General features: G+C 41.8%; 1 protein-coding gene across 1 annotated transcript in view; it reads left to right on the top strand.

Annotated features, from left to right (window-relative positions):
- LOC137524388 (uncharacterized) overlaps positions 1 to 12,948 on the top strand; it is a 173,901-nt gene that overhangs the window by 65,614 nt on the left and 95,339 nt on the right. Inside the window, exons 24-26 of the mRNA XM_068244164.1 lie at positions 238 to 437; positions 3,897 to 3,997; positions 10,840 to 10,952. Of these exons, the coding sequence (XP_068100265.1) occupies positions 238 to 437; positions 3,897 to 3,997; positions 10,840 to 10,952 (414 nt within the window). The remainder of the gene's footprint in view (positions 1 to 237; positions 438 to 3,896; positions 3,998 to 10,839; positions 10,953 to 12,948) is intronic.

The following is a 12,948-nucleotide window of genomic DNA, read 5'->3' on the forward strand; positions in this document are numbered from 1 at the left end:
CAATTCTTGGTTACGGTTTCTATTTAACTGCTGTTTTGAAGAAACAAAAAGAATCCAACTGTTTTACAAACCATGATTTAAGCTAAGAAAAATCAGTATTCAAAGACTATTTGCACAAACTGATTTAACTAGGAAAATGCGTTTACTTAACACACCTTGCAGCTCTCCTTTGTAATTCAGTCAGGGAAATTACCATTTGCGGCTACAAGCTAATTGCTGATCTTTCTCCTTTACCAGAAAAACGTCGAAATCAAAGAAAGCTCCGGGAAGATCATACTGGGAGGTTACTTGAACAAAATCAAATCAAGTATACAGACGTACACCAAAACAGAAATTAGATATATTTTTAAATACAAAATCATCTTGATTGTTCAATATTTCACATATGAAACACTGTCACTATTTGTTGTGGAGGACTGCGACACACTTGCTGTCATGTAAGTTTCTTAATGTTTTGTTACTCATATGTTTCATTGAAAAACCCCATAACATGTAGCCAACAAGTCCAGAATGGTGATACCACTTCTCTGACCCAGGCACAGAGAAATTCTCTCTCTACAGAGGTATAAGAGCTGGGTCAGTAAGATTCCACTGCTACTGAGAGCAATCTTTCCACTTTTTTATTACGATTAGTGCTGAAAATTTTACCAGGAACATATCAAATCTCATGAATGAAAATGTACAAATCTAACTGGAAACATTTTGCTTTTCATGTTTTTTTATTTCACTCTAATAAAGGGCCAGTGCACACCAAAAACCTCTAGCAGATCCGCAAAACGCTAGAGGTTTTTGAAGCAGATTTCAGAGCGATTCTAGGCATGTTTAGAGATGATTTCTAAATATGCCTAGCATTTTTTGGAGTGTTTTTGTGTAGCAGATTACAAATATTGTTACAGTAAAAGCTGTTACTGAATAGCTTCTGTAACAAAAACGTCTGGAAAACCGATCTGATCTAGCGTTTACTTTCCTATACTTTAACATTGAGGCAGAAATGCCTCAGAAATCTAAAAAATGCTGCAGCCCTCGAGTTTGCGTTTGTGGAAAAAACGAACCGGTCTGGTGTGCACCATCCCATTCACTTCCATTAGCCAAGCGGTTTTCCCTCTGCAAGCGCTCCAGAACCGCTCTGGTGTGCACCAACCCAAAGAAAATATGGCTCCATAGAGAGCAATTAGTTACCAAGTCCATACCCTACCAAATGTTATACACCAGGTCTGGATATTTATTTTGCTTTGTCTCCTTAAAAGGGAACCTTAATTGAGTGGGATATGGATGTTACCTTTTAAACCATACTAGTTGCCTGGCAGTCCTGCTGATCTCTTTAGTTGCAGTGGTGGCTGAATGACACACCTGAAACAAGCATGCAGCTAATCCAGTCTGATTTCAGTCAGAGCACCTGATCTGCATGCTTGTTGAGGGGCTGTGGCTAAAAGTATTAGAGACACAAGATCAGCAGGAGAGCCAGGTAACTGGTATTATTTTAAAAGGAAAAATCCATATCCTTCTCAGTTTAGGTTCACTTTAATGTTCCCTCATTGGAATATACAACATTAACATCTTATCAATAAAATGCCTTTTAAAGTGTCCCTGAGGCGATACGTGATGTGATGAGATAAACATGCATGTACAATGCAAAACATATAAATAACCAGGCTGTTTATCTTTTTTTTATTTTGCTGCTCAAAGGAGTTAATTTTCAGGCAAGCAAGTGATTGCTTCTGTCTTGTCGGTACCTTGTCGGGAATACAGTACACCTAGCTGATAAGAAAATTACAGCCATACACGTTTTCCTGGCAGAATACAACTTCTGAGAGCAGGGAATAGATAAAAAAGGTCAATAGTTCATATATTTTAAAATGTACCAGAGACATAGCAACCTGCTTTAATTAATACTATATACCAGTAGGGACATGAGAACAGACACTAACCCTGCTGTCTGTTTCATTCTCATCTGCCCTGTGAGCTTGTAATCCCCCCTGTAAAAACCACCGACTAAGCTTTCAGTCCGCTGCTTTATCAGGAAGCTCTATAGCAGTGAGAGCAGTCTGCTTAAGCCCGCCCCTCTCTCTGCCTGTGTTCTCACTATCTGTGCACAGAACAGCATCACAGAGAGCAGTGCCTGTGATGGGAGAAGCAGCTCAGTAAACATAGATTTATTTATCTACCCAGCTAATTGGTGTCTCTGCTTGAGTTACCCCTTTATCTCTCCCAATCTGAGCCAGAAACATGCACTACTCTACTGAGTATTGACTGTACACAATTCAAATGCAGCAGCAGCTGTGTTTGTCTGTGGTTTTACAGGAATAAGTAAAAAGTAAATGTGCCTGTGTGTATATATCTGCAGTTTTTTTCCTAATATACGGCGCGGCAAATTTTGACTTAAAGTTACTTTTATTCAACCAGCAAGTCATTTTTTTAAAGGTACCTGTTCATCTCAGGTTTCCGTTAACTCTGGGAGAGTTAAAAGACTGCCATTGAGCAGAGACATTAAAACATTATATCTACTTTTTAATTTTTAAATAAAAAATAAAAACATGGGATAGCTAAAAAAAGGTCATTTTTAGGAGGAGTAGGAGGATAGAAACAGTTGTCTATTTCATCAGTTCATTTTACCTTGGGTTCACTTTAAGCCACCAGCCACAAAGAAAATACACAAAATAATTTTGAAAGCACCTTGTCACCTACCTTTCTGTTTTTTTTATTGCAAAGAGCTAAAAAAAAATTGTATAGAGAAGGGGAAAAATGATCTGCTAGGCTGTCAGAGTGTAAGCGTCACATCTGGTGCCATTTGTTCAATTTGTACAGGTGTGGAAAAGTATGAATGGTTCCTGTTCTGTGCTAATTATCCATGTGGGAAGAGAAAATTACCTGGGTTGTTAGTGCACGTGTTAAGTATAAAGGTGCATACAGACAGGCCATTTTGATTGGCCAATCACTGACCAATTTTACCTCCTCCATGTAGCATGGGGGCCAACAGATATTAAATACTATGAACAGAGTGTGTAAGTAGGCTTTCATTCTACATGGAAGTAGTAAAATTGGCCAATCATTGGCCAATCAAAATTGGATAAGTGTACCTCACTTAACAAAACAAATGGTCTTGCTCAGTGTGGCTAGCTGATACAAACAGAATATAGACTGTAGTCTTCAAAAGAAGTGTGATTTAAAGCGGAATGAAACCCAGCAATTATTCTTTGCTATAAAACATTATTTACAGCATATTATACACTATCAGCATTTTTTACTAGAACAGCATTCAAAGGGTTAAACACAGGACAGAAAAGCTCAAAGCTGGACGAATTCGAACTAGAGATAATGTTATCTTGTGTTTAATTGTATCAAGTGAGAAATGTAAACAAACACTTCTCTGACACTGCAGGCTATCCTGAACAAAGACAGACAGTCAGAAAGTATTTCTGCTTATAATTCAACATGAAAAAAACCAGTTATGAATAAAATGCAAAGTCAGCTCTCAAAGCAAAAAAGTGTACTTTGGAAACTTGTAATTTCTAAATGAAGAATAATACTTATGCACAAAAGCAAATATGATAACCGTATGGCATATAAAAAGTAGGAAAACATGTTTTTATCCAATATTATGTCAGGGTTTTATACCACTTTAAGATTAGGGTCAGGTTTGAAAATGTATATCTGGCTACTAAATAAAAAAGAACATGTAATTTCTGATACCATTACATGATACAAATATTTGTGTAGTATTGACCCAAGCTCATAGCATGATAGCAAGAGCGGAATATTACTTCACTCGAATCTTTAGTGCTAAGCATCATAAATCCATATAAAGAGTTTTACTAAAAACACTGTACAGGATATCTCTAAATGCTAGCACAAATTCATTTCTCACATCAATTTTTGCATTTTGAATTGCTTTACAGGGTGAGTGAGTTGAACAAAGCTTACAACAAGATGACTGGTGATACCAAAACTCAAGTTGTTCGATGGATTTTGACGATGCTGAGGAAGTCCAGCCTCAACGGTAAATGCTGCTGCCTGCTTTTCTGTTATTATTATTGTTTAGTGCCAACATCTTGTGCAGCACTTTTTACTTAAAGTGTACCAGAGATGAAGCAACCTGCTTTAATTAATACTGTATACTAGTAGGGACATGAGAACAGACACTTACCCTGCTGTCTGTTTCATTCTGATCTGTCCTTTGAGCTTGTAATCCCCCCTGTAAAAACCACCGTCTGAGCTCTCAAGGTGGCCACTAACAATCCAATTTCTAGCGAAAAATCATTTGAGCAATTTGAAATTCTGATCGCAAGAAAATTTGCTCACTACACTATCAACGAACCAATCTTTGCTTCCTATCTATCACAACCAACAAGAAAATCCACATTTTGGTTTGATGAAATTTCAAACGGTCGACTGTTTTTATATTCGCTTGTAATATCAACGGAGATTATTTACAACCAATCCGGTCAGAATTTCTGATTGCTCTAATGAGTCTTCGCTAGAAAGACCATTAGGCTAATTTCACACCAGGACGTTGCGTTAGAGGGGGCGTTAAGGTCGCATAACGTCCCCCTAACGGAACGCCTGGTGGTGCTAGATCTGGACGTCAGAGTGAGCCGCGTTGTGCAGCTCACTCTGGCGTCAGTGATGCCGTGATGCGCACTCTTGTGCGCATGCGGCATCACGTGGTCCCTCCGGCCAATTGCCGCACAGAGCGGCTGCTCCAGGAAGTAAACACTGCACGTCATAACGTGCAGTGCATATTAATTAGCCATGTGCCTGGCCGCTCTCCGTTCCTCCCCAACATTACTGAGCATGTGCAAGCAGTCTAACGCGGCTCAGCCGCGTCCAAAGTACTGCATGCAGTACGTTGTCTTGTGACGCAGCGTTACAATGTAACGCAACGTCCGCACTGTGAACAGCCCCATTGATTTTTCATTGCTGTGCGGTGGGCTGCGTTACAGGCTGCTCTAACGTGCGCCTGTAACGTCCCACTGTGAAACCAGCCTTAGTGGCCACCTTCAGTTGTGTGCTTTATCAGGAAGCTCTGTAGCAGTGAGAGCAGTCTGCTCAAGCCCGCCCCCCTCTCTGCCTGTGTTCTCACTATCTGTGAGCTGAACCTAACTGCATCACAGAGAGCAGCGCCTGTGAAGGGAAAAGCAGCTCAGTAAACATAGAATTAGTATTTTTTCGGAGGATGGCGCTCATTTTCCTGAGGTTTCAGTGTAGTATATGGGTATGCGTCTCCTCTATAGGGATTATTATTCCCAGAGTTCACATATCATATACCTACCTATACCTAGTTTTCATATTGGACTTTGTCTTCAACAGCATTTTTATAATAAACAAATTTACATGTTTGCAATTTAGTGTTACTATTTGAGAATTTTTTCTTATTTTGATTCCCCTATCCCCATACATATGAGGAATTTCTGGTAGGTATATGATATGTGAACTCTGGGAATAATACTCCCTACATAGGAGACGCATACCCATATACTACACTGAAACCTCAGGAAAATTAGCGCCATCCTCTGAAAAAATCCTTTTCTGCTTCAGTAATCGGCAGGGGTTAAGAGGGTACCCCAGACCTTTAAGATAAGGCAGCTTAAAATATAATCTAAGAAAGTAGCAGCGCTCCTCAATTATCTTACTAAACATAGAATTAGTGTCTTGGTTTGAGTTACACACTTATCTCTCCCCATCTGAGCTAGGAACATACAGGGACACTGCTTTACTGCTCTGATGACTGTACACAGATCAAATGCAGCAGCAGCTGTGCTTGTCTTTGGTTTTACAGGAAAAAGTAAAAGTAATTGTGCGTGTGTGTATGTATGTGTATGTATGTATGTCTGCAGGTTTTGTTTCCTATTATATATACTGTATGTCCCTGCATACATTATTTGATGGAGAAATTAACACACAGTGACACTGACCTGGAAGCAGATAGCAACCATCTTGGGCTTTAGACAGGATAAAAATGAAAAATGAAGTATGAAATGAGCACAGGAGAGCAGAGCAAACAAATTTACAGGAATAGCCTGTATTTGGCATACGCTTTCAGGGGGTATGTTTATTTTAAAGGTACCTGTTCATCCCAGCTTTCCTTTAACTGTCCTTGAAAGAGGCTCAAGATCTAATCCCTACCATAACAATACGCAGTGCCAGGACAAGGTCCTCCAGCAACCAAGACTGAGACACCAAAGTGTGCCTCTCCATCCTTCCCACCCCAGCTTTTACACACTGATTGCTATTAGTCTAAGAGGCGCGCCAGGACCCCCAACTCTCCAACACCTTAATCACTAGTTATGTGGCTTCCAGTCACTGCCATGTATCCCCTTTTCTTATTTCTCTCTTCTTCAAACACAATAGGGGAATGATGGCTGAGTGAGTTGAGCGCCCCCTCCTACACTGTGCCCTGAGGCTGGAGCCTCTACCGCCTCTGCCTTGACCCGGCCCTGGCAATATGTCCCTTGTAGTCTAGGGATTATTTTAGGGGACGCAAATTAACTTTGTTTTGTATTTTTTCGGGATGTGGGAGTAAAGCAGAGCACCTGGAGGAAACCCACGTAGACACAGGATGAAAATACATCTCCAAGCAGATAGTGGCCTGGTTGGGATCCAAACTGCGCTGCAAGGCGAGAGTTCCATCCACTACGCCACTGTTCTACAAGCAAACGTCATGTTGTTAGCTTGTAGAACAGACATACATAACTTAGCTGATCATTATGTTCACTTAGGGATATTTTGTCTTTTTTATTCTGTGACCTATGAACAAACGCCACAGAAGACATGGGATTCTGCTCTTCATGTCAGTGGGAACAATATGACATCATTGTTTTTGTCACTTTGGTTAACCTATATGTACGGAAGTGTTAGGATGCCTGGGGAAGAGGTTAGTGGTGTGAGAATATTGTATTGTATTAAAAAGAAGACTAAACCGATCTTAAAAAAAGAGTTTCACTTACCCGGGGCTTGTACTCACGCCGGGACAAAACAATCCTCCATTCCCCCCTAAGTCACTAAGTTTCATTTTGCCGATTGGTCAGTCAATGGCTACTGCGCCTGTGCACGTCCTCGATTACGTTCCTGTTGCTGGGAGCGTCTTGAGCATGCGCAGTAAAGGATTTTCTCATTTTGCGCATGTGCATTACATTCTCAGCAGCAGGCGTGTGACTGAGTACAAAGCTAGGCAGGCGCAGTGGCCATCCACATGGAAACTTAGGGACTGTGGGGAACTGGAATATCGTTTTGTCTTGGCGTGGGCACAGGGTAGCTGCAGGGGGCTGGTAGAAGTGCCAGGTAAGAGAAACTCTTTCTTTAAGAGGTTGAAAAATGACTGAAGACAACTGACAAGTGTACAGGATGAGGGACATGTGATAGTGGGGATGGGGCTGAATGGGAAGGTTACTGGGGAGGGGAGCTTATTTATGGGTAGGCATGATGGATGGAGAGTATGACTGTTGAATGTAGATAGTTGGTTCAAACCCAAGATCAGGCACAGTTTTTTATTGTGCATTATTTGAAAGCCCTAGTTCACCCTTCTGGAGCTTTCATTGTTAGTAAAGAGCTTTCATTGTAAGCCATTACTGATACAGTTTTCATGTTTCATTTTGCCATTCCAGAGAAATACCTTTTTAAAAGTCAGCGATTTCTCCAGAAAGTATTTTGTTGGCAGCAAAGTGGGTGTTTCTCAGCTGGAGAGAATCTGTCACTGTCCGATAGAAATGAGTTTATAAAAGTTTAATGAGTTTATAAAAAACAGAAGCTTTACAGCTGTGGGCCATGGCAGGGGGATTAACTCTTCTTTTTTGCTAACTCTGGCCGTTGCATTTCACGTCACTCCAATGCTTCCTTCCTCCGGCTTTGAAGGAAGAAGTATTGGAGTGATGAAACGTGACCAGAAACGTATCGGTCAGAGAAGGTGGCAATGGTGAGTTAACATCCCCCCTCCCTTGCCGCTGTGGCCTTAAAGTGTTCCTGAGATCTAAAAAGAAAAAGATTTCATACTCACCCGGGGCTTCCTCCAGCCCCAAGAGCACTGATACGCCGTCCTCCTGAGTGCCTTCATTCGGCTGCAATTAGTCCCGGGAATCTGGCTCAGTCGCGGCAGTCGGCTCTTCTCTGGTTAGCTCTTCTGGGCATGTGCAGCCCCTCAGCACATTCGTAGAAGAGCTGACTGGCATGACTGAGCCAGATTACCGAGACTAATTGTAGCCAAATGGATCTTTTTCTTTGGGGATCTCAGGTTTACCTTAAAGCTTCCATTTCTTACAAATCCCAGAACTTGAAGTTGGAAGCTCATCCCTACTGCCAAGCCTTACTCTGCTGCTTATAGACTACCACTTTGTGACCAGCATTGCAGCTCAGCAGATTTCCATCATTATGACACTCTGTGGTTTTTGCAGTGCTAACCAGTGTATGAGCATATGTGTTCATATGGTAAAAAAAAATTGTGTTCATCAGCCATTGTACTGCACATGCAAGGCTACTATTCAAATATTCAATGCAAAAAATGTGTTCGCATAAGAAAAACATTTGCGCAACTAAGACAACTTACATTTATTGCATGAATTACACTAACATAGTTAGTTAATTACGGTTAGCGATTGCGTTACTACGTTGCAAATTTTGTTTTAGGCATAATCTGTAAATTTTGCATTATGATTAGGATGTGTATTTGCAAATTGTGACATGTAATTAAGCATAGGCATAATTTCTGCCTACCGCTACTTTTTTAATTGCAGAGTGCTGAAAAGATGAAAATTCATCTCCTAGGAGAAACTTGATGCCTGGTACACACCATGCAATTTGCCGTCAGATTTTGGGTCCAATCGATAATTCCAGACAGGTCTGATCTGACTTCTGATCATTTTTCTGACATATTTTATACGGAAGTGATCAGAAAATTTATCAGAAAAAAAATGGAAATCAGATCGGGCCTGTTGGAAATTATTGATTCAACCTGAAATCTGACAGGAAATTGCATAGTGTGTACCAGGCATAAGAGATAAAGTGAATTAGATCGGGCCGTTTGCTTTCTAATTTAACAGTTTTACGACTTATTATTATTCCTGTTTATTTTGCAGCAAGCTAAAAAGGTCTAAATTTGTCATGCAGCTCAAATTGCAGCCATGTTGACAGTGCACGTTTTCTCTTTAGTGCACAGATTACCTACAGATTCCCATTGCCCTGCATGAATAATTGCTCAGAGCAAAACTTTGGTTATTCCTTTTTTTCATATCATTTAATTTTATTGATAAAAAGGACCACAATTTATCCATCCAGAATACAAATATACAGTATAAGGCTGGTTTCACAGTGGGACGTTACAGGCGCACGTTAGAGCAGCCTGTAATGCAGCCCACCGCACAGTAATGAAAAATCAATGGGGCTGTTCACAGTGCGGACGTTGCGTTACATTGTAACGCTGCGTCACAAGACAACGTACTGCATGCAGTACTTTGGACGCGGCTGAGCCGCGTTAGACTGCTTGCACATGCTCAGTAATGTTGGGGAGGAGTGGAGAGCGGCCAGGCACATGGCTAATTAATATGCACTGCACGTTATGACGTGCAGTGTTTACTTCCTGGAGCGGCCGCTCTGTGCGGCGATTGGCCGGCGGGACCACGTGATGCCGCATGCGCACAAGAGTGCGCATCACGGCATCACTGACGCCAGAGTGAGCTGCACAACGCGGCTCACTCTGACGTCCAGATCCAGCACCACCAGGCGTTCCGTTAGGGGGACGTTATGCGACCTTAACGCCCCCTCTAACGCAACGTCCTGATGTGAAATTAGCCTTAATCCAATAATAGAGAAATATGCTGTGCACAGGAACAGGCTCTTTACCAAGGAGTGCAGCTTACCCATACAAGTAGCAAATCCAATACAGAGTAGATTAAAATTCATAACACCATTACTGTAGCAGGCAATGGAGAGAGGTACAGGCAGTATAAGAGGTCTACAGCCATTTCGTCAAACATTGTGGTGCATCATCAGGACCTCTCTCCATTGCCTGCTACAATAATGGTGTTATGTTTTAATCTACTGGAATAAAAGTGACGTTTTACTTGGATGTGCACGACCACTGTTTCTCTGTATTGGATCTTATTCTGTAATATTCTAAAAATAAACCATAACAAAAACAAACAAAACAAAATCACCCCCAACCGAACACCCTTCCCCCCCTCACCAAAATATCCTATCAAGAGCCTCCCCCACCGGAATCTACAATCTCTTTGTATTGTTCAGAATCCATAAATTCAATCCATCCCATCCATTTTAAACGCAAACTTTCCCAACTATCCAATTGTAAAGCAATCTGTTCTTCTGCATCTTTTATTATTATTACTGTTTTTAACTCAATTTAGCAATGAAGGAGGATCTGGGCATCTCCAATTAACTGGAATTAAACTTTTAGGCCTCGTTCAGACTATACGCGCTGCCGTGCGCATTTTGGCAGCGCGTATAGTGTGCAACACGCAAGAACGGTAGAAGGGCATAGACAGCCCTTCTACCGTTCCCATCATATGATTGCGCTATCGCGTGCTGCACGCATTTTTGTGAATCGCAGCGCAGATCCCATTCATTGTAATGAATGGGATCTGCAGCGCAGCGCATAGGAGCGCAGATGGCGTGTGATTGGACGCGTTGCGTTCCGATCGCACAGCCATCTGCGCTAAATGATGTGAACAAGGCCTTAGCTGCTGGTTACTCCTATTGAGGATCAACTGCATCAGGCTGGGATATACTCATCTAGGATATTTTGTTAGCCTTTGGAAAGACAATATTTGTCCATGCAGTTAAAAACATAGCTGAGAAAGCTAAAAGTATATTTGACATTATGTCCCTGTCTTTCAGGATGCACAACTACATCCACCAACTCAGTTGAATATATTACCATCAACTTCCAACAGTTCTTCCAGGACACTACCATATCTGAAGTGATACAGGTTAATTCTAACATAAATGTGGTAAGTCATCTGAACACCTGGTGCTTGTTTGTTTGAAGAGATACCAAAAAAAATGAATGAACATTTGGCAAGTAAGGTGGGAAAGAAACAAAGAAGACCATAATTAACAAAGCTCTGTTTTTGAGCCACTCGGATCCAGAAATCTTTTTAGAATTGTGCATTTGCTTCCAATAGACTTGTGTTGAGTCTTCAGGTGGCTGTAAGGGCCCATTCACACTAGAAATCGCTAAACGCAAAAGCAAACGCTGAGCGATTTTCTGGAGTTTTTTCCTAGGGATTTCCCAGCGATTTTTCACTGTATAGAAAGCATTTTTCCAGCGTTTTTTCAGCTATTAGCATTGCAGGCAACGAGTTTGCGTTTCAGCAAATCGTTTAGATGAGAACACTTCCGTATACTCTCATTGTACAGGTGTTTTTCAAACCGCTAGTGATTTTTAGCAATGCTGAAATCGCTCTGAAAATGCACAAGTGTGAATGGGCCCTGAGGCCCGGAACCCACTACAAGTCAAAAAATCACAAATGCAATCACTGGCATTTTGAATTAGCGATTTGTAAGTGATTTCATGAGCATTCTCTGGCGATTTTGGTAGCGATTTTAAAAAGTGTAAGCTGTTTGCCAGCGATTGCAATTGTGATTTACAATTAGCCATTTAAACTCTGATTGGTGGTTTTAAATTATTATAATTTTTTTTTTACAGTTTGCACTCATTTAAAATCACACACAAATCGCTATGTGTAACGATTTATAAGTGATTTGACTGCGCTTCAATACTTTACATTGAAGCGCAAACGCTCCCAAAAAGTTGCATGTCCTGCGTTTGCGATTTGGCTAAACACAATCACTACTGTGGAATTTGTCACATCCATTTTTATTGGCAGAGCGTTTAGGCAAATCGCTAGCGATGCCTAAATGTTTAAAAAAGCACTCTAGAAGGTTCCAGGCCTTAGACCTTGCTTTACACTAAAATTTAAGTGTGGATTTTTGTTTTATTTTGACAGTTCACATGGATACTGAATATAATATTCAGAACAGTAAAGACCACAGTTATATACTAACAGTGTAATGTTTTTTTGTTTAAGGCTTCTTGCACACAGGGACGTTACAGGCGCACGTTAGTGCAGCCTGTAGCGCTCCCCCAATGCACAGCAATGTAACACAAGTGGGCTGTTCACACTGCCCACATTGCGTCACATTGTAACACAGCAAAGTGCTGCATGCTGTGCGTTCTGCGCGGCTAAGCTGCGTTAGACTGTTTGCACATGCTCAGTCATGTTGGGGAGGAGGGGAGAGCGGCCCGGTACATGGCTAATTAATATTCACTGCACTCAGTGACGTGCAGTGTTTACTTCCTGGAGCGGCTGCTCTGTGCGACGATTGCCCGCCGGGACCACGTGATGCCGCATGCGTCCAAGAGTACGCATCATGGCATCACGGACGCCAAAGTGAGCTGCACAACGCGGCTCACTCTGACGTCAACATCAGAGAGCACCAGGCGTTGCGTTAGGGGCACGTTACGTGCCCTATAACGTCCCCTAAACGCAACGTCCTGGTGTGTAACTAGCCTAAGGGCCCATTCACACCTGCAAGAACCGCTACACAATGTAGCGAGTGGCAGTGTTCTCACTGCCGCGGTTGCGGTTAGCGATAACGGCAACCGCCCTGCATGCAGCGGTTTGCCGGCGACTAGCGTTCCGCGATTTGCGGTCGTGATTAGCGTGCATAGCACGCTAATCGCGATCGCTCCAAAACCGCCACAGTGTCCAGTGATTTTTCCGCGCTAATCGCCGGCGTTCTGCGATTTTAAGTGTGAACGGGCCCTAAGGGTCCTTTCTTATTATAGTATTGGTTTGCCATGGCTTCATTGTGTTTGGTCACATGATAACTGTGCTAGTATTTTTATGATAACTCCTTGCTATTCAAACAAATGACATACAGTTTGAAAGCCACGCATGGGAAGAAGCTATGAGTGGCATAGGCATTAGTATGAACAGGGAG

Source organism: Hyperolius riggenbachi, chromosome 7 (genome assembly GCF_040937935.1).
Source record: "Hyperolius riggenbachi isolate aHypRig1 chromosome 7, aHypRig1.pri, whole genome shotgun sequence".
NCBI classification, from domain to species: domain Eukaryota; kingdom Metazoa; phylum Chordata; class Amphibia; order Anura; family Hyperoliidae; genus Hyperolius; species Hyperolius riggenbachi.